We start from the raw sequence: 22,726 nt of genomic DNA, 5'->3' as shown, positions 1-22,726 counted from the left end.
CCTCTCCCTCCTTCCGCCGACCGCTCTCCCTCGGGGGTGGTCGCGGCGCGAGTGTCCGTTCGCTCGTAAATAACATCGCAAATTAAGCGTGTAATTTCCGCGCGAATTACGAGGCGCGGCGGGGACCCCCTCCCTCGAACCCCCCTTTTGTGGGCGATACTTTTATTTACGGTGAAAAACGCGCGCTGGGAAAAAATTTACGATTGCGTCGGACGCGACAAATCGTGAAGCGCGCCGGCGAATGACGAATGTTTAATAATACGTCACGGCGAAACCTCGGTCGGGCGTGCATCGACGAGCACGCTCGGAATTAGTCATTTTGGCGAGATCCGCGCGTCCCGGGTGCAGCTGGACAAATGGATTGTTAAGTATAAATAGGGAGCGGTATGGAAACGCTAGAAACTCGGTGAATATTAAAGACGAATATTGAATATTCCGCGCGTTTCGTGGCCGCTTTTAAGATATTAAACGTCAATGAAGGGGGCGGCGGGAGGGTACACGGGGATTTCGGCGATATTTCATTGGAGGTTTTGAATACATGTATGAGACCCGGCGCACCACGCATCTGTTCCTTCCTGATTGATGAAATAGATTGCGCCTCTGCGACACGCACCTGCGTCTGCCGCGCGTGTCCTTTCGCGTTCCTCTTTCAGATTCTCCTAAGGTTTCTCGCACATATCGCGAGGCGGAAGATACATTACTTTCGGGCCGGCCAGCCGAGTTTCTTGTGATTTACCACGACGGTTTCGCCGACGGCTCGCGTTTGAACGTGGTATATTTTTACCTCGCGCGATCGCGCAATATCAAATATAATAATAACGCGCGAGCCAACATCGGGCCGGCGGTTTTGCGCGGGTGAGAGAACTCGTGCGAAATTAATTCCGCTGATTTCCGCGTTTTTCAACTCCTCGAATCGTCTCGTTATCGCGAAGTGGCTGAAAGTCTGTCGGATATTCACGTGTTTTTCATTCCGCTCACGCGCTTTATTAGCCAACGTGGCCTCGCGATATTTTCATTTCGCGATATTAAGAGCACGTCGCGGCAATACGATCGTGGAAAAATGCACCGGCCGAGCGGATAAATTGAGACTCGCGCGCGTCCGGCAGCGAGGCGGTAAAATTTGTGTCCGACGTCGCTGCCGGCCGGTAATTTTCACGCTCACCCTCCCCCNCCCCCCCCTCGTTAGGCCGCTCTGAACAAAACAGCCTATTACTTTATTTCACAGATAACACGGTGAATTTTTGAATTATTAATTAAAAAAAGCCCTCTATACAAGGGCATTTTCAACGAGTAACTCGAAGTTCTGCGCGGTTGTTCGCGAAATTGCGGAGGAACCCTTCCGCTCGGTTTAACCCGTTCCGCTTTCGCACGAGCGACTGAAAGACAAGTTTCGGACACCCAGTGTGCATTTCTGCTCGGTCACTTCGCGCACGTGCACATCCATGTAACGTTAAATACCTCTCGCATTTGTTAAGTGCCTTAACGCGATAATACCGTGACTGCTCCAGTGACACGCGAGTTATCAAACATTCAGCTACTTTTGTTTTTCACGTTGCGCCGCGGTGAATTTTTCCAGCACCGTCACGTAACGCCGAGATAATGCAATTCGTCCGAGAGAGAGAGAGAGAGAGAGAGAGAGAGAGAGAGAGAGAGAGAGAGAGAGAGAGACTACCACTGTGCCGCTAATGAGGCAGACTGCTTAATTGCGACTGCGTTAATTACAGGGATATCTCGGTGGGATGAGTCATGTTTTATTACGCGCGCCACGTCTCGTCTGAAGAATGTGCCGGTAATATTTGGTATGATTTTTCGCACACTTACTCCGCGACGTTCGAGATAAACACGCCCGGGACGCCCGGTATTATCGTGCCTACGAATAAACGACGGCACCCGGGGTTGCAGAGATGATGTTCGGCCAGCACCGGAGGCCGGCAAGGCGCCGCTTTCGCACTGAAATACGAAATTGGTACCTGGCATCGATAATTAAATATCAGTACTGAGACACCAGTAGCTCGCCGGCGGTTATTTTCTATCCGAGTAGATGCACCGACAATGTTCCCTCCCCCCTTTCTCCCGCTTTGCTTCTCGCCCCGCGAAGAAGAAATCTGCATTGTTCTCACACCGTCGGCGGTGGTGGTGGCGCGTACTGCGAAAGTGGCCGCGAAATTCGGGCGTAATTTCGTTCGTCAAAGTTCCGCTCCATGAACTCCTCGCCGCCGTGTCTCGTCCTTAGTCTCGCGGAAAAGAGGAGCTGTAAATAATGAAACCGAGCGTAAAACTCGGCCGGCCGCAGTTCCGCGAGGCTGTGCCCGACCGATGCAGAAAAAGTGCATAAAGTTCCGGAGGGCAGAGCGACGATCTCCAGCAGAGAGGCAGTCGGTGCTCGTTAAAACGGCACGACGGCCGCGACGACCTCGTGGATCTTCCCCGCAGCCGGCCGCTTTTTCCCTCTGCTGTCGCTGCCGTTTATTGCGCGCAACAGCGTTGATAGTGCGCGAAAACAATCCTTTTGAACGGCCGGCAAAACATCCCGCTTGTCGATGGATGTTACGTGGCTGCGACGAGCCGCGCGCGTTACGCGAATTCGGCGTCGTTGCGCCCGGGCAAAAAAACAGGCGAAAGCTTTTGCGCGATATTTGCCGGGGCTCTAATTGCCTTAAAGGTTTACACGGCTCCGCCGGCGCTTGAGATACGGGGGATTGACGATTTTTAACTGGTTTCATAATTAACTTTCGAGCGTTCCTTCCCCGCGCGCGACGTCGCGTTTTTCACCTGTCCGGTATAATTCGTTTCAACTTCTATTTCGTTCGGGAATTAATCTCCCTTTGTTATCGCGGTCGTACTCGCGGCAATCTCGAAAATCCTAAGTATATATACCGACAGTTTCTATGCGACCGTGCACTCAGAGAAATATTTTGCCGGTCCAGGCTGGAATTCTAAACGTCACTAGTGAAATGTGTCCGCTGTTTACCGCTGTATCTGCTGGAATATTGTCCGTTGTCGTATGTACAATTCCCAGCATTCTGCCAACGTGTGCGGGAAGATTGAGGTTCTATCACTGATTTAAGGAAAAAAAACCTGTCATTTTCTCGCGCTTCAGACTAGATTACTCCCTTGAAGGTTCAACGTAAAGCTAAGATTTCGACTCGGCTGACGCGTGGAATTCCATTGATTTTTAATTTCTCGCAAAAACAGGAACCATCGTGATGTCTCGGATTCCTGCAGAAGGCCTTTTCTTCTCCCCAAGTGAGAGGTTTGAGAATCAATGCCCGGCCGAGAACGCCGTGGCGGCTTTTTTATCTCAGCCATCTGTCCCAAAAACTATGGTCGTCCATTCGAAAATCACCCCATTATTTCACGGTGTGTTTCAAGGAGCAAGTCCGCAGGTGTGACAAAGTCACCTTCTCCCTCTCCCTCTTTCCCCCTCCCTCCCTCTCTCTATCTACCTTCGACTCGCTCCGAAATCTATTAAAGAAATCGTCGACCGACACATCGCAATCCTCGTAAGTCGTTTCACGCGTCGTTCGCTCGCACCTGTTCTCGCGCGGGAGAGCGAAAGAGCAGCGAACGGCGTGATTCACCTGATGGACGCGGCGCGCAACGCTAGGCGATGCTAGACGACGCGACTGACGCAAAACGATTGCATCTCGCGGCGACAAAAGAGAGGGAGAGAGAGAGAGAGAGAGAGGCCGCATTCTGCCGCATTCCCCGCGCCTTCCATTTTTTATGACACTCGAACCCACACCGGAGAGCCGTGCACCGCAGAGCGTGGCCGGGACCGGCGGCCTCCGGGGCGAACGAGTGCGCGAGAGGTCGCTGGTATTTCCAATTTCACAGAGCGTGGGTTAACGAGCCCCGAGGGGTGGAGAGAAGTTAGGGGAACCACCCTCCGTAACTTGCCTCCCCGCGAAAAACTGACGGCGGGTCACCCCTCTCCCGCCGTTCGCGGCGGTGCACCCCTTTAAACGCGGATACCTCGCGTATACGCGCGCCGAAGGTTCCGGCACATTACCTTCGCTGATTACCGGGCCCGCCCCCGCGGATGACTATGTCACCCAGTCGCCTCTGAGACACATACCTTCCGGAAAACGGCGACCCTTCCTCGCAGGTATCGCCCGTGAAAGTCGAGACGAGTCCCCGACGGTTGCCCGAGGTGCTCCCGTGTTTGTTTCCGCCACGGTCGCTCGATACATTCGCACATCGTAGCCCTTCTCCGAACCCGGGTTCGTAACGCACCATGTTTCCGTATCGTCGTGAGACAACGGGACGGCCGGTGAGAGAGGAAGGATATGCTTTCACGAGTCTCCTGAAAGAGTATCTGAGAAATCGTCAGTATTTACTCGATTATATTCAAATAAAACAAATTTACAGAGGTTTAATCGAATATGTTGTTGGCACCAGCGGATAAATATTCTTTTTTTTTTAGATTTTATTTCCCCTCTCAATGTAGATCGCGTAATAAATAATGTCGGATTTCTCGGATAAAATACAACAATTTTGTATTTTTGTGTTGTTGTAATTTTATGAAACGTGCGTGTGAAATGTAGCAGAAGGTTGTAGATCAAAGTGTTTTAAATACATTGCTTAACAAAATTATAACGACGCGAAAGCACAAACGTTTCGGGTTATCTGAAAAGTTTAGAATTATTACGCAACTTAATAAATGAGAAACAAGCGTGTTATTTGATTGTTGTTACCAACCGCACTGAGAAAGAAAACAATTGGATCGGCAAAATCGTCGTCCCTCATTCAAGCAGAATATCGTGTCCACCGGACAATCAGGCGTCAGCGCAACAATACGTTGGGTTTATAGTTGCTGACCAAGTCGCAATCGTTGAAACAATTGATGACTCATTACAGCAATTGTATAATTTGTCCGGTGGACCGAACGTTGTGCTTGAAGAAATTTTCCTCGATTAAGCAAATTCTCGTTGATCCTATTGCTTTTTTCTCAGCGTGTCAATCGTTCGATATTGCGTCAGTCGTATCGGAGATTCTCTAACACGCGATGTGATACACGACGATGCATTAAACGGGAACGTTTCGTGTTGCAGGGCAGCGCAGAAACTGAATCTATCGTCGAGCCCGCATCGGAGACGACGTTCCGGGGACGAGAACATCGGGCCTGACGAGCTGCCCATTTTTCCCAATGGATACGCCGCGCTCCTTCTCAAGTCACCACCTCCGGCACCTCCCGCCCTTCTCAGGAGGATAGGCGTAAAGGAGCTCACCGGGGTCGGCAAGGTAAGCTCCCATCGATATCGCAGCCCCGAGCGACAAAGTTTCGGAAAATACCCGACCATGAATTTCCCCAGCCGATCGCTTCCATCACAGCGCCGCCGCTGGAATCCGCATGGACATTTTTCATCCGGACGTTTAACTTTCCACTCTCGCGCGCGATATATTTCGCGCTGTTTTTTACGTGAAATAACGAAGGATCGCTCCCGTTAAGTTGAATCAATCGAAAATGTCGCCGGCCGAGTCGGCGAAACAACGGCGAGACTTCGGATTCAATTAGGATTCAGCTCGATTCTCCAGGATAATTATGAATTCTTGCCGGAAAATCTATAGAGTTTCTGGCTAAAAGTGTAATATTTCAAACGTGCGATTCTAAATAATTCATCTGATTGGGAAACAAACAGATCCCGTTTGGTCACTTCCCATATTTCCCCGGAGATTTTTCCAGTTTCCACTTTACGGTTGAACGAAATAGACAAACATTTCAAGTATTTATGCTTCACAGGTACACACATGTACGTGTTAAAACTTGAGATTTTCTCGAAAAAATTAATTTACAAGCCAACCGCTCAGACTTCTTCAGCTATATTTGTAACTATTATCACCGATGGCTATTAGCTGCTTTTCAATGACGATGCGCCAATCGCATTTCCGAGAGAGAGAGAGAGAGAGAGAGCGGGAATCGCGGGTCACCGCGAATGCGCTCGAAACTGCGCCTGATGAGGAGGCATCCGCCGGACGAATGTCTCCTGCCTTTTCGAAAATCTCTGATCTGGAAGGGGTGGGGGACGGGAACTCGACGAATTAGGAATTAGTTGGTCAAAATCGGCGGATTAAGCGGATCTGAAAGCCGACTTTCCACGGTCAGCGAGCGGGAGTGAAGTCGCCCGCTTTTCCACGCGAATTCATCAAACGCGTCCGACGCGTAGAGCGAATACATTCTCGTTTCTGGCTAATGGCGTCTGTTTCTCGATAGGAGAGGATTTCCGCGTAGTTTAATCTGGACAGAAGAGAGAGAGAGAGAGAGAGAGAGAGAAGTCATGGTAGACCTTTGTCTGGCCGTCCGTCCGATTCGGACAGTACGGTCGACTTCCGCTCGTTTCGTTCGCGCGACATCCCCCCCGCCCGCCGTAAATCCGCGGCCGTTCAATTCCTTCGTGGATAAGAACGCGCGGGGGTAGCCCCGCGGCTATTCACCGGAATTTCCGTCTTGTGTGCACGCTATCCTGCCGTTGCGTGTATGCGGACGAAAATAATCACGCATGCACGAGTGACGCGCCTTTGATATACGCGAAAGAGAGAGAGAGAGAGAGAGAGAATACATACAGCCCTTTCGCGTTGACCCGTCCGGAGGTAAAGGGAGGTGAAAGGGGATGGAAATATACGTTGCGGATGCGCGCCGAGAATAACGTCGGTCGGGAGTTTCCTCTCTTCCGCCAAACGGTGCATTAAAGACCCACCTTGTCCGCGGATGGGCGCAGAGTGGATTTTTGCGGCGCGAGAAATTGGCGAGCGGAGAATAAGGTAACCGTCGGGATATCGGCCGGGAACGCGATGACGAGGTTCACGCACGATAAAACTGAGGTATGCGGATCCGTTTTACCGCAGATGATGAGTTACATCGAGAGAGAGACTCGATGAGAACGATCATTTGCGGCCTCGACTGTATCTTCCTGCTTTTCGTTTCAATAAGTAACACTGGCAATACGCATGCGAGGTTTTTAGGCGTTATTATCGCTGAGTAAAAGGCAGCCCGTCTGCAAATCACGGTGCGATCGTGGCTTAAATTCGCAGGTGGCAATCGCCGGACGATAACGGCGACACGTTCGTTCGATACCTTCGATTTCCGCGCGCGATCGCTCGATCGCTCGTTTCCGAGGGACGATTCTGCACGCGTTCGGTTTCCGCACTCGCGGAAAAGCGCGCCCGTACAAATCTTCGTGCGGCCGCGCGATTTGAAATGCAGATGAGCGTCTCGCGCGACTATAAGCCGCCGGGGTGCCGTTTCCACTTCGAGACTACAACCCCTCCGCCGTTTCCATCCCGCGTTCGCCGGCAACGCCAGTCGACGAGCCAGTGAGAGTGTGTGATAGAGAGAGAGNAGAGGGCGGGAGGGAGGGGAGGGAACGGAGGAACGGGCGTCGAATATCCGGTTTAAACTATCAAACTGGATATCCGCAACGGAAGCCCTCGGAAGCGGCCCGAAGTTCGCCAAACGCCCTCGAACGCGAATCGAGATGGCGAAGATAGAGATTGGGCGGAGCGAACCGGGCTATTCGAGAGATCTCTCGACTTTCAATCGCGCGCACGTCGGCAGACTTGTACCGATGTACCCCCCGGTGCTGCAGCTGCATCTCGGATGTCCCTAGGCAGTTTATCTAGCGCAGAATCCATCCCTACAAGCCGGCATATTTAGCGACATGACACACGGGAGGTTCCGTCGCATCACAATCAACGACCCGACTGAATACTGCGCCTTGTAACGTTTCGTGGAGGAGGAGAAGCATTGAGACAACACCGGCGTGCCATTTTGTTTTTCAAATCTGTAAAATCCTGCCAAAGGCGTAGAATGAAAATGTTATGCGCATGGACGCGAGACGGCAGCGTTTCTTTGCCAAGGCATGTTGTATTCCTTTGAAGATTCTTATACATTGTCTCGCAGATGACTGATTTTTAAGAAGTTGGAGAAACGATGCGTCGAGAAAGTAGACCACGAAATCGTACCCGTCATATCCACCTGAGAAGTTGTCGGAAACTAAAATGAAAGCACTAAAGTTTGTTAGATTATTTTGTATATTTGTTACATACGCATCCTTTATGCGTTACTTTTGATTTTACATACCTTTTGTTGTATGGACGGAGATCCCCTGACTTTTTCTTTCCGGCCGTCTAATAGAAACAAGAGAATCATGGGAAAATCAGTTACCGGTAGTTTCAACTGTGTTCTGTGAGATGATATTTCACGGTAAAGTTCAGGTATGTCGGTCAAAAGCTCTGTAAACTTAGGTATGTCGGTTTTCAAAGCGACCTAACTCGGACTATTCTTGCGTGGTTCAGTGGCGGAGGATAAAAATTGGTGCAAGATTCAAAGCGGTTGAAAAAGTTCGCGGCTTACACCATAAATTTTTATATCATTTAATAAATTACCGCTGATTCTCTACTTAACAATTCGCAAGAAGGACAGCTCGAGAACAAATTCGGCACATGGAAAAATCGAACTGATGCTAATAACACGGCCAAATATATGCCGAGTTTTCTCAAGAAAAAATCAACAAGCAATAAGTAAACAAATAATTATTTGCAAAATTATAGAGCCAGTTAAAGAAGTTGGACGCTCTTCCCGCGAAAGTTCTCGTTTGCGGGAACGCCACATTCGGAGAAAATTTTTCGGAGTTCTCAACGCGAAATATCCGCGGCGTTCCGTTTGAAATTATCACTACGTCACCGTGGGACGTGGCGAGGGTTGCGAAGTAACGCGCGAATTTCGACCAAGCTCTCGGATTGCCGGTGTTATTCGCCGGTTAACTTGATTTTCAATCTTGTTGTACGCGGCGAATTGCGGAGAGAGACGGCGTTTAATTGTCCCGCCTTTTGTGCCAAGTTTGAGCGGAACATGGGCTGGTTTGATCAGTATGTTGATGAAGATGAAGTCGGACGAAACGAACCCGAGAGCTCGTCGTGTAATCTCCAGGGTGTGCGAACGCGGAACGCTTAAATATTTGCGCGGGGGATAACGGCGGGGATCACGCGGCGGCGACAAAGCGATTTGGCCGGTCTGAGCGCGCAACTGTCCGTGTTTCCCCGGCGGTGCGGGAGCCGCGTTCAACGGTGACGCGATACGACGATGAGCAAATTTCCCCGCGACGCTTAATTATGATCGAGTTATACGGGATGTTTCATGCGCCGCGCGTCGAACTTCGGAAGCGTCTTTGCAAACTCGGGGGGGGGGGAGGGAGCAGAACTTCTTTCGCGAAAAGTTACGGCGGCAGCGTGATCGCGGGATCAATCCGAAGATCGGGAGGAATTTCGATGAATTCCCCCCGATTCTGAATAAACTGAAGATACGACGTCAGATTTCTCATAGCGATATCTTCCGACGCACACGCGTCAACATCCCGGTGAAAGTTGAACCTAGCCGGTGTCGAGCCATGAAGTAATAAATTTGCGTCTAACGTTGCTGCTAGTTACGTGGAAAGGAAATTAGTTTCAATTCGAGACTCGTCTTTCCTCGTATATAAGCGAGAATATATAATCTTTGCCACGGGAAATGTGTGGAAAAGTATACAGATATGATGTACAATTAATACATTCATCTTGTCGATATATGTTGACACTTGTGCAGTAACGTTTGCTAAAAGAAATGCTTCTTCTGACTGCGATTCTGCGATTATAGCGACAAATGCCGAAAAGTTTCTTCTTCGTGCAGCAACGATAGATATCAGCATCAAGCGGAGAAATATTGCAGATTTGCTCAACTTCGGACATTTTAAATGCCATTTCTCCGCGAAAAGCCGCGTTCCTTATTTTCCGCTCACGGGTATACTTCCAATTACGAGTAAACCGTGACATTTTGCTCCCCGGAACGTATATATATATATATATAAATCCGATGAGGATTGTTCGACTCGATAATTCACGACGAGATCGTTGATCGTCGCGCTGCGTTTCCGCTGTATCGGCGAACGTCTGATTTTCTTGCGGAGAACAGCGGCTCGCGAGGAATCCTGGGGGAGCTTAACGCGGCCGACTCCCAGGAAGGAATTCCGGCGAAGCGCGGGGAGGGGGGGGAGGGGGACGCACGGTGTAGTATTACATGAAAGGGATGCTCGTTACGTTTTGAGACGCGCATCCCCAGCGGGATAAAAGCCGGCGGCGACGGCGGCCGCGTCGTCGCGCAGACGGCGGCCGACAGACCGGGAATTGTTTTTCGAATTAATTTGTCAGAAATAGCGGCTTATTGTTTACCAGCGGGCGGGGCTAATTAAAGTAGAGGAGAAACGCGACGTAAGGATGCGGGACGGCAAGAAGGGCCGTTTCTTCGGCGGACCGGCCATTTTATTGTTGCGCGGAGAACTTCGTCCGGGAACCGGGCTCCGGTTTTCCATTTCTCTCGCCTGCTTCTCGCGCGGCGTCCTGAAAGGAAATATCCCTCAGCGGCGAATAAAGTTTACCCGCCGGGCCGTGAAAGCATCACCGATGCTAAGCGCGTTTGACTCGCATTAATTAACCGGGCTTCCCGTTCCGGCCGCGTCGAGTCTTCGAGTTTCGGTTTGTTCGGTATCTCCGCTTGTGTTATTCGCTCTCGCTTCGACGACGGGTCTGTCACGCGCGGGGAAGTCAGGAATAATGCGGCGCGCCCGGCGGTTCACCGTCCGCTCACCGTGGAGTTCAACATTTCGAGGGATTTCGTGATAACGTAGAGTCATTTATACGCATAGACAATTTATATATGGCGCGCTCGCGGACACGTGGGTATCTGGACGAGCGTATCACAGCGAGGGGAAGCTGTAATTATCGATAAAGCGAGAATTACGGCACTTCGGGTGGCCCGCCATGGCTTCGTCGGATACACCCGGTTTTGCAGGGTGTCTGAGTGGAACATCCGTCATATACTTCTTGCGGTCAGTGTGAAGGAAAAAGTCATCCGGACGTCATTTTACAGACAGCCGGGCGAAATTTCGAGTTATTGCTGAGTGAAAGTCGCCATGAATAGAGGCTTCTTCGATTGTTATTTCCAAAATTTGCCTGCTTGTTTGCAAAGTGATGAAGACATTCTTCTGTTCAGAATAGCCCAGTCTACAAGTATACTTGGCTGTTGTAGCGATAGGTTCAAGGTTTGATGTTCAAGGTTCGGTATATTATATAATAAAATTTATTTGGATAAAGAGAGAGAGAGAGAGAGAGAGAGAGCAAAAAGAATCGCAAAGAGTATTAATTGCTACTTGCTTGATACACAGACAGCGAAATAATTTGGTTATCCCAACGAAATTTCATCACATTGTCGACGATGAGTGCGCTCTATCGATCGCACGATGGATCTCGCCGTAACCTGTTGGATTCGCGGCGAGTATTTATATCCTCCGGCCGGAACACCCTAAACGTTTTCGAGGTGTACAGCTTGAAATCTACCCGCCGGTTGGCACACACTCTTCCGGGTTCGTCGGCTCAGCAAGCTCGGGGCCTCGTAGTTCCCTCGAGTTACACGAGCGTACATACGTGCCGCAGTCTCATAAATAGATCCCAACTTACCGCCGGTAATTACCGCTTTCACGAGGAAGCGCGGTGGAAGCGCGGAACAACACGTGGCGGTCGGTCCGCGAGGCGCGAGAGCGAGCCGCTGGATATTTAGCGTCCTCGTCGACGAGGAGATGGGAAAGGGGAAAGGGGCTTGGGGAAGGAGAGACGCGGAGTTAAAGCCATCGTCGTCGCGCAAAATGGAGGCCGTACGCTTTAGCTCCGGCTTCGCGCTCGTTTAGAAGACGAGTCGTCTACAGTTACGAGTAACTGCTCGCTCGTCCTTAAGCTCGCCGCTCCGTTTGAGCGCGTTTCGCCGGAACGCCAGAGAGATTTTAGACCCGTCGGTTCCCTCCCCTCCCGCTGGCCCCACACCCGCTCACAACAGAGCGACGTTTCTGTTTCTGGCGGTTCCGGTACTTTCGGTTCCTCTCTCTCTCTCTGTCCGGCTTCCAATTTGGCGGGCAGGGAACATCGCGGCGGAGTGTCATTTCAACCGGAGACGCGACAAAGCTGCAATATTATACCGATAGTGGCTCGGGTGTCTCACAACGGGTGAGTATCCGGTCGAGCTGCGGCGAGCTGGGCAAATAGAGCTGTTTCGATCGAGCGAGGCAGGACGTTACGATACGATGCGCGCCGGACGTCCAACTTCCAACCCGACCGTACACCCATAAACGTTACTTGCCTCCGAGTTATACCGCGCGGATAGTCGAGATTAGATTTTGCTTCGGGTAACACTTGGGAGCTGCCCCGCTTAATCTTCATCCGTCTCCCTCTCGGGTTGCGCGCGCGAACGCTTAATTTTCCCTGAGTTATAAACGCGAAGACGAAAGAGTAACGAGCGTTGCAGCCGACCGAGCGCGCGTTCGATTATCGGCTAAATTATGCGACAGCCCGGCGACGATAATTTCATGATAAACGCGTCGAGTCTCTTTCACGCCGCTGTTTACGCAACATTATTGACGCTGGATTCATTCGATCGCCGGGCGGATTTATTTCCGCGCACCTCCGGTGCTGCCCGAGATCAAATTTCAACCGCGATAGAGGAGGACTCGGGGCCGTGCGTGTATCGCGAAGCAATCAGAAACGCCCGAAGACACGAGGGTGGAAGATTCGCAAGGGATGAATGCGATGCCTGTGCGCGGCACGCCGGGAAAACTTCGGGAAATCATTTCGTCGATTCGCGGGGATCGATGAGGCGGCCCCGCACCAGCGTTCTGATTAGGGATGAATGATACGGTATCGATGCTCGAAGTATCGATACTCCTTGGCTACGTGATTGCCGATATTTTGTAACGATATTTGAACAGGAATATCGAATTTCCGAATTACGGCTCGTTGGGCTCGCATCCGGCGAATTAGGGTTGAGATTGGATTGAAATTTGACCGATCGGAGCCGAGTTTGCTAAACTTGAAATTAGTTTTCTCCACTTCGATTGGTCAGAATCTTCCGGGAAAGATACATCGGGAACCTTAACGAATCTCGCACACATAGACGGTTCATGGGTGGAACGTTTACTAATGAATATGCGTTCTGAATCAAGTACAAAAGACGTAGAGTTGAGATATTTCAATGTCATTACGGAAATACAATTTCCGAACGTTAAATTATTTTCACGGGACAGAAATATCAAAAGTAGAAAAAGTATAGTATTTGAAACAGTCGCTGTTTCTAAACTCTCTTCTTGCGGGGGGGGTCGGTCATAGTAACTTTTGTGAAAAATCAATATAAAATGTAAGCACGAACGTTTACATACAGGGTGAACACGATGCGTTCAAATGAAGCGGCAAAAAATAAGAGTGCCGACGGAGGGTTGCTTTGCGAAGTCAGAATTTCGGGAATATTGGTTGTTGCTCTGCTACCGTCAACCGTTCATTGCGTCATAAAGTTCCTTTTCATCCGCGGGATAAGACCGATCCCAAGCTCGCGAGACGCTGAAAATATTTTCAATTACACGCACCCAAGCGTAATGCGCGATTAACGCAAAATGCATCTCGTACGCGATAAACCGTTAATAACGGCACGCGAGGGGGAAACCGTTGCATGTTTCTTGATAATTCGCATAATGATCGCGCGGTGGCCGGCTTGCCGATGCGATGCCCGTCGAAATGGAAATGAGCATCGCACGGATCAGTTTCGCCCACAGGGTCGGCCGAGCGCGAGCTTAATAAGCAACGTATTAGGAAATCTTCGCGAAATCAGTTATTTCTATCACGACGCGGTCGCACGCGAGGATCGATCGGTCCTCGCCGTTATCCCGACGCAAGGACATGCGCAATTTCGCCGAGGAAGCTGCTGACCAGAACTCGTCGCGGTCTCAGCGGTTTGAACCTACGCGTTTGCCGAGCTTTATTGAAATGTCCGCTCTTAGGCTCCCTCGGCCGCGTCGTTACCGTGCAAGACGGAAGTCGGTCGCCCTAGACACCCTTCCTGACCCTAGAATGCTTAATGAGGACCTCTGATTTTACCCAAAGGCCGGACGTCGCACCCCCGGATCCTGGCCAATCGCGCGTGGCATTAAATACGGAGAGCGGGTTTGGCGTTTCTTGTATCCGTAGATTTACGCGACGGCGTATCTTTCCGGCGAGGATGAAAAGCGCGCGAGTGGAGGCGGATATTTTAGCGGCTGAAGTGAACCTTTGTATAACGCGATGGTAAAAATAAGAACAAAACGGAAATATAGCTTTACGTTTCGTTTAGATCAAGTTCAGCCGAAGAACAGTAAAATAAGTCTATCACCTTCCGGAGCCGCCGGTAAAATTCTCCAAATTCCATCGGGAAAGATTGCTTTTTCTGTTAGTTCAATTCGCACCGGATCGTGCTGAGGCGTGGGGATAATGAATTTCGCCCCGATTTATCATTCGCAGCCTAAAGATTCCTCGGAGCGGAAAGATTTTGCCTCGCCTCGGGACGCGGCTCGTGTCTTCGATAATTTCATTTCTCGCACGCGCCGCTTTAATACACGGCGATAACAAGGTTTCGTCGATGGGGTTATTTTAATAATGAATTAATCTAGGGCGCATTATAGGCGGCGGAAAGGGGCGAAGCAGGGGTGTTTGCGGACAGTCCACGGGGACACCGCGGGACCACGTGGCCTACGTGGTACCCACAGGATAATTGGAGGTCACTGTGGTTTTAGGGGCTCCTCGAGTCCCTCGCGAACTATCCTGGAGGAACACCTAAATACAGGCCGCGCTCTCGACGCTTCGACTCACATAATTATCCGGATTTCTGCTTTCGATTCGCCGTGCAGTAATTAAGGATAGCGGCTGCGGTGATGTACTGTGCAGACCGCGGTATCATCATCGAACGATTAAACGTATTTCACGAGCTACGACGGCGATCCGTGGATTCGCGAACGTTAGGCGAAGCGGAGTGGCATTTTAAGGCTTTTCCGTGCGCGCGCGTCCATGTCGATCTCTAATTCAAGTTCTTCTCCAATGGAGAAGGGAAATAATGCGACGTTTTGGGTTAAGAATAGAATAATGTTCGAAATATAATGCACGGTTTATATTATTTCTCTTATGTACACTGTGCAAAAAAATATCCGAAGAATGAAAAATATTTATTCAGTAGATGGTAATAACACACACACACACACATACGCACACATTTACTTATATTAATATACTTCTACCTTGAGAAATAATTTTTTTTTAATGAAAAAATATACATACGTTTTCTCAAATTTGTAGTTTCTTTTTTTTAATGAAAGCAACTGTTTATTTCATTTAAATAAAAAAGTAATAACTAATAAGAAATTAAATATCTTTAAAAAAGTTAGTTTGCAAACTTATGTTTATTAAAATCTTTTCCTCTGCTTTTGTGAGTTTTACCGGCCAGTTAATTCTTCACTTACAATTTCGAAACATCCCGTATAATTGCGGATATATCGCTAAATGCGTCCGTAATGTTTTATCTATTAACGTTCCAAAGAAGCTCGAGCGGTGTTTAATTAGCGAATGGACTTTAATGAAATAGAGAGAGAAAATGAAATTAGCAGTGGAAGGAAACTACCGATAAAGAGAAGATACGGGAAAACCCCCACATTTTGTTGTTAGCCACCAGGTATTATCGACTTGCGCTTTTTCCGAATGCTCGCGGGAGAAATTCGCCGCGATTAATGTTCTTTTAGCCAGCCGTATCCTGTTACTCGTTATTTGTAATCCGTCTAATGACTTCATTCAATTAGTAGGCCATCGGATGCAGCTTTCCGATTATATATCGGCGGATTGATTTCCGTATCCCTTATTTCCGTGTTTAATAAATGAAACCGCGTGCCTCGATATTTTATTTGCTTATATTTCGTTAACGTCCAAGCCAACTCATATTTTAACGCAATCCAGTTAGGAGTGATTTTAAATGCGCTCCAGGAAACCGAATATTTCAGACGTGATGCCGCTTTCTAATTAAAAATAATCTTCTAATTATACAGACTTTTTCTCTCTGTCCGTCGCATTGCATAATAGGATCGCTATTACGAGGCCGAAGCTGTCGTGAAGAACTAAGGTAGTTGGTCCGTGACAATATTGTTAAGAAGATGATGGTTGATACAATATGAAGAAGCTCGACAAATCAGTGCTAAATATTTATAAACGGGATTTATGATATGCAGCTTTGGGCACTGTAGCCGGAGAATATCAAAATCCAACCTAGACGTATGATAGGGAAGACCGGGGACAAAAGTAACGCGTATGAACGTAACAAACGCGAAACCTATCATTCCTATACGAATCTTTCCGCTGTTGTATTACGTCTTTTGAACACTTTTCCCATTTCAGTAGCACTTGAAGCTCAGTGATGAAAGGTTTATTGCGTCGACATCATAAAAACATGACTAAAGTAAGTATTTAAAATTTTTTTCTAGTTTCTCAATATTTCGTTATAAATTCGGTCGATCTCTTTATTTATTGTTTATTATAAATCGATCAGTATTCTTTTGAGTAGTTTGGTACATGAAAACAATGGTTAAATCATATTTGAAGGTTAGTTTTTTTTAATAAAAATGAATGTTTGATCAATTCTGGCAAGAATGTAAGTCGGAATGAAAGTAACGGTCGGTTACTTTTGTACTGAAAGTAATCATTGTTATTGATGTTGATTTCCATTCATTTATATATAATATTATTATTATTATTATTATTATATCATTTATATATAATTTTGAAACAATGATTATATGTGAATTTTACAAATATTTTTATAACATTTCGACATATAATTTCAGCTCCTAGAATTAAGAACCTGATATCGGAAACTGTTTTAGTACTCGTGAGACGCATATAAATAGCGCTAGGCTCCGACTTCAATCGCCTCAACTTCAGCGTTTCCTTAATTTTGCACGCGTGCGGATTGTGTTTCGACCGATGTGCTGTTAAAATATGAAAAGATTCCCGAGAAAATTAATTCACGGACCAACCTACCATGAACGCGGGCTCAGCGGGAACGTTTCATCGGGAGATCCGCCGTCTTCTGCGCGGAACTCGTGTTGAATACGGGCGCGGAAATCCGCCGGGACGAATATTTCAAAACGGATTCCTGTTTCATTCATCGGCCGAGAAACTGCGCGCGTTCTCCCGTGGGCGGCCAACGCGCTAAATAAACCGATTAATAATTATCACGAATATTGCGTCCGCGGATCGACCAGGTCGTTCCTGCTGTCCAACCAACAATTGCGCGCGCGATCGGAGCGTGTGCGCGCGTTTCCCTTCGAAAAAGAGGAGAAGGAAAATCCGAAATTTCTGTTTTATCGTTTCGTACAAATTGCGAGCGGTTATCGCGGGGGATCGCTTGACGCTTCGAGACGCATCCTTTAGTGTCACAGGATAATACTGGAAAATACAGCTTTCGCGGACGGTCGCGCCCCGCGTGTTAATATATCGCGGCGTGCAAATTATATGCAATTGCGACATTTCATTAAACCGTTCGTAAACAAAATCACTGTTTAGATTGCGTAGCGAGATTCGTTATTAGCGCGATATTCGCGCATTCGTTGAAATGCGTGATTATATTAATTCGGGCGAAGCCGCGCCGGTGGCGGCATTATTATTCCGCTGTACCTTTCCGGGTAAATCGGCGCGGCGTGCGCATGCGTCGCCGCCGATAACACCGCTGATTTTCATCAACGCGGGGCCGTGTGTTTAAAAATCCCGCAAAACGTGCCGACTGTGACGTCGGGTTCGCACAATGCGAACCGGTTGCTATCGGGACGCGTTTGGAAGCTTATTCGGTGATTTGCGAGGGTCGATACGACGACAACCGGTTCGCATTGCGCGCACAGAAAGCGGCCGGAGCGCATTAGTTCTTCGGTCTTTGTGTCCTGGGATCGAGCTGCGCCCACGATGCTCGTTTCCGGGGCCACCGTCATAATTACACGTTCTAAGCGACTTAACGAGCATCGGTACTACTAAATATACCGCCAGGTACCGTACCGCTGTCCCCAGATTAACTTGGGCTAAATGTGCGTATAAGTTACGTCGCCGTGGCCACTTTGCCTAAATGGCGAATCCATTAGTGTCTGTTCGGCGTAAGGTTCGCTGAGCGACGCCGACAAATTGCTATTTATGGATATTCTTGCCTCGTTGTGAATATATTATTTCGCGAGTGTGTATTCGCCGTGAAAACACGTCATCCCGGGTAAATTCGCGACGTGATTGTTTTATGGCTCGGAAGACCGAAATTTATATATGGATGATCTAACATTATTCATACTACTTCTCAATGTCACTTAAATAAAAGAAGGAAAGAAGAGAGAGGAAAAGTCCTATGCGCTTTGACGAGAGTTTCTGAGGTCTTCTGAGATTCACCGTTCGTAAAATAACGACATATGAATGAAATATAAAGAGATAAGTATGAGAATAAATATTAACATAAGTGAAAAGGATAAACATAAAGATGGCACGATAAATATCAAGATTATATATAAGAATATAATATAAGAAATATATATATATATATATATATATTTACGGATAGTACAGTAACGGAAAATTGCGTGCGCAGGAAGGAAATCACTTTTGACCGTGTCATCCGACGATAATACGATGCGGCTCCAAAATTGAAGCGCAGCTTTGCGTTTCCGCATTAGATTTCCGCTTCTCCCTCCTCTCCTCCCTTTCTCCCATCCACCGTCTCTCACTCTCTCTCTCTCTTTCTCGCTTTTATAACGTACGCCCGCACTGCGTACCCTCCCGCGCTTCACGTGCAATCCGAAAGAGTACCTTCGGCACGAGCGACGAGTCGAATCGGTCTGCCCACTTTCTGTTTGCTCGGCCGATGAATATCTCGGTGTAAACGGGACACGGTGGAACGAGAGTGCACCGTACTCTGGGGGCCCGCACCACTGCAGGACCACCGAGGAAACGCTGTTTAATTTCGACGAACACGCTCGCTCCGCGTCCAGCGTTTCCGCTGTTTCACACTGTGGACGATCCGTCTGGGATGTGGAGCCACCGTGAGAAAGAAATCCCTTCCTCCAGCCTCTCCCGTGAACTACGTACCACTTTTGTATTAATCGTACGGATGATTTATGGCCGGCACTAGCGCGACGTTAGTGCTTTCCGTTAATTCGTAGCGTGAAATTTCGTTCCTCCTCGGCATTTCATCCTGACGAAAAATCTCCATCCGAATCTCGCGGGAAGCGATAATAAATAAGACTACCGGAGGAATTAGAATTTCTTATTAACTTCTTCATGCTCAATTTGAACTTATCCTGAAATCGACATTTCTCTTTTCTTAGTGTAACCTGCAGGCTAAGAGTAGAAATACATCCGGTCGGCCTGAGTCAGAAGCTAGTAATCAGCTAACACAGACTAGATTCATTTTTCTAACTCGTTTTAATGGCATATTATTAGCTAATTATTTATTGAAACGTAGAATCAGTTTGATGTTCCGGCCGTTGTTTATATGCACAATTTTAAATGCCAATAACAAGTGTACTGTGCCATTGTAAACGTCATTTGCGATAATACGTTTGCTGCGGCAGCGAAAGAATTGGCTCCTATCTAATCACTAGGAGAAGCGAGCGTTACATCATTAGCTACCAGCGATATCAGACAGAAATTTAGCATCTCACGGGTTAGACACCCGCGAGGATCAATTTCCGCTATCGCACGTCACGGGACCCGGTTCGCCTTCTCGGTGAAATTACACGATCGCCGTCCTCTTCGCCTCGTCCTCTCTAACGCTCGCGGGTGCTAATTCTCGCCGACGGCGAAACTCGAAACTAAGTAAGAAACTCCGCCCAGATAACATTAAGACATCCTAAGGCGTCATAAGGGCATCTTTTAGGACGTCCTTCAGACGTCTCCGTGACATGCGTGTTCCTCGGGCACTTTGTGCGCGATGGAAGCACGGAAGTACGGAGGCGCAAGTTTCCGAGGAGCGACGATACTAGCGGCGGTGGTCCATCCTCTTTCGATAACCGCAATCCCCAGGAGAAGCCTGGACACCCTCCCTCTCTCTCTCTCGAGGACGGGGCGGTTTAATAAATGTCCCTGACGCGTGGTCGGCAAGGGTACAAATCGCCTGGAATCGCAGACACAATGCTTAGTAATGGCGGCCGACGGGTTCACGCGTCCCCCTTTCCTGGCAGGTCCCCGGCTGTTATACCTCGCGATGCCATTCGTTATGTTCCTTGGCCGTCCAGCGGTGGTGCGCCGGGCCGAGAGAGAGAGAGAGAGAGAGAGAGCGAATACGCGATCACGGCGATTTGATTTCGGCGCAAATCGACGGACAAACGACCGTAATTAATCCCGGTGGTTGGCGCGGCCGCCAGGTGCTCTCCCTCGGGCGTGGGGGTCTATCGGAAACATCATCGTATTGATACCTTAACGCGACGTGCGACGGCGACTCGCAATTCGAGGACATCAATCCGGCTGGCTCGATTCCGAGGTAGGCTCATTTCGAGCCGGAGATAACAACCGTTGGATACCGGAGAACTTTCCTCGTCAAGCGGCCCACGGCGCTTTGAAATATTAGCGCTTCCTTCGGATCGGCCCCCTTCGTTGCTTTTCAGTCCAGGTAGGAAATCATCGGCCGGCGAGGTAGCGATTTTTAACGAACAGTACGATTGGTAATATCACGAGCACGTTACGGAGGAAAGTGTCGGAAATGTGAGCCGGGCTCTGCTCGTTTGTACCTGCAGATGTCTACTTTGAATGTCGTGCGAGATGAAGAACGACGGCCGGGATCGAATTCAGGTCTTCTACCTTGTCGGGCAGCCGCTCAAGCAGCCACTGAACTATTCGGGCTTCAGGTTAGTGACGCTCTTCGTTTTTCTATTTAAGGCATTGGTATCGTGACAACGTGAAATCGGTATTTCGGTACTTGAAATGAATACCCCGCCGGTGTATTCCGGTATCGGGCAAATGCATATGATTCCCACACGGGTATGTGAGGTCCGTATTTTGATCTTCGGCGATTGATGTCGTTCGAAACGAAGCGGGTGAAATCCGCGCGCGCGGATACGTGCTTGCGAGTGAAATATGCGAATATCGTGGAAGCCCCGTCGCGACGACTGTCACGACGACTGTCCTCCTTCTCACGAGCGTTGCTCAAATATCTCGGTAATTAACTCCGACAAGCGCGATCCGCGAGCGTAAAATTCACGTAGAAATCCCGTCTCCGTCTCCCCGTTACTGCACGATATCCGATAACCGGTTTCTTCTTTGTTCCCGTCCGGACGGGAAATTTCATTTGACACCCCGGCGCTACCGTCGACACCGTAAATTCTTTTACAGGTCCACTCCTGACATTTATTCGCGCGCGAATCCGCCGTCGGATTCTGTCCGTAAAATACCGTGGTGGGCCCGGCGGAGATTCTGAATAAACAATGCCGCCGATGTTCACACGAGCCGACCCAGAATCCTTGAAGGATTTATGCGCGACTGGTACCCACTCTCGCATTCCCTTTGAATTTGTCTCTTTACGGCAGCGCCGAGTCGCATATTGCGTCGGCCTTAGCAAGAACTTTATTACGCTGCTGGCGGGTGCTAGCCGGTGCCGCGGAAAGATGGCCGAGTCTCTGGGGACACGTATGAAATATATAAAATCAATTTCGGAACGTTCTCTCTCTCTCTCTCTCTCTCTCCCTCATACGCTCGCGGCAGACGCGCGATGGAATCGAGTTGCGCTGATCTGTTCGGCTGTGACGACGACGCGAACGGCCTCGCCGCTATTAACGCTGGAAAGCGCGAAAGCGAAGCGCCGACTCGTCGGGGGAATGCGTTTTTAAATAAGTCCCCGTAACAACATTGCCTTTGGAATCTATCGCAGCGAGCTCCGCCGGCTTTTGATTCCATATTACGCGCTACGAATCCATCGGGGAGCAAATTGAACGCGCGCCTCGACTCCCGACCGCGCGATTGTTCACGAACTTTGCCACTACTGTTTCCGCCTGCGATTCCCGTTATCACATCGTCCGACGGGTGAACGATCAGTTTGGCTTAGATGTCAGGTTAGATGTTGGGAGATGTTAAATCGAAAGAGTTAGCGCACCAACATCGTAAACTCGTGCGCACGCAGCGAGCGAAAAATTTACTCACAGTTCCCGTCCGATCGTTCAAGTCAAGTAACGTCAGGTGTGATTTCACTGAAATCAAGACGACGGATTCACTTCTGTTCGATCATATCGCTTACCTTGTCGACCTCATCATCAGCGCTTTCCGAGAAGGACGAGGGTACAAGTAGTCGGAAGCTCGTCCGGAAGATTTCTCGATCGGAGCGCACGTTGACTTACCAGGTGCGCGAGGCCGAGTTAGTTGGAAAATTAATAGTCCCCCGGTGGAAAGCATCGAAACGAGTCCGATCAAACTCACCGAAAGAACAGAGGGCTGCGNCCCTCCCCCCCGGATTGCGCGGGCTCAAGAGTTGCGCGAAAACAAGAGGACGGCTTTTTGGGGCTCGCGAGAGGAGGGTTTAGTTCCGTAGATGAGTGAGGAGGGGGGTTTTGTCGGCGGCAGAGGGAACGTCGGAGGAGGGGGGAGGGGCCCGAGGGGGAGCACAAACCGGCGGCCCTGGGCTTTCTGTTGATTCAAGTGGGCACGTGATAAAAATGACAATGATGAGTTAATGCAATAACTGTGTACCTTCCGACCCTCGTTCGGTTGTTGCCACGCGCACAGTGTTGGCATGTGTGTGTGTGTGCGTGCAATCGTGCGTGTAACGTACGTACGCACACACGACGGCGTACGCCAGGATCGGACCCGTGACGACGACGCGCCGGTGTAATTTTCGAGGGGGGGGGGGGGG

General features: G+C 49.2%; 1 protein-coding gene across 2 annotated transcripts in view; it reads left to right on the top strand.

Moving 5' to 3' along the window:
- The window catches only part of LOC106746411, a 431,128-nt gene that overhangs the window by 278,906 nt on the left and 129,496 nt on the right, over window positions 1-22,726 (top strand). For both annotated transcript variants that reach the window (XR_001374598.1, XM_014623001.1), the window contains exon 6: window positions 5,055-5,244. Coding sequence is in view for 1 of the 2 variants with exons in the window: in XM_014623001.1 (XP_014478487.1) it covers window positions 5,055-5,244 (190 nt within the window). In the remaining variant the exon portion in view is untranslated. The remainder of the gene's footprint in view (window positions 1-5,054; window positions 5,245-22,726) is intronic.

Source organism: Dinoponera quadriceps, unplaced genomic scaffold (assembly GCF_001313825.1).
Source record: "Dinoponera quadriceps isolate SergipeBrazil2010 unplaced genomic scaffold, ASM131382v1 scaffold566, whole genome shotgun sequence".
NCBI lineage: Eukaryota > Metazoa > Arthropoda > Insecta > Hymenoptera > Formicidae > Dinoponera > Dinoponera quadriceps.
Note: the sequence above shows the minus strand (reverse complement) of the source record. Positions and strands in the feature narration are given on the sequence as shown.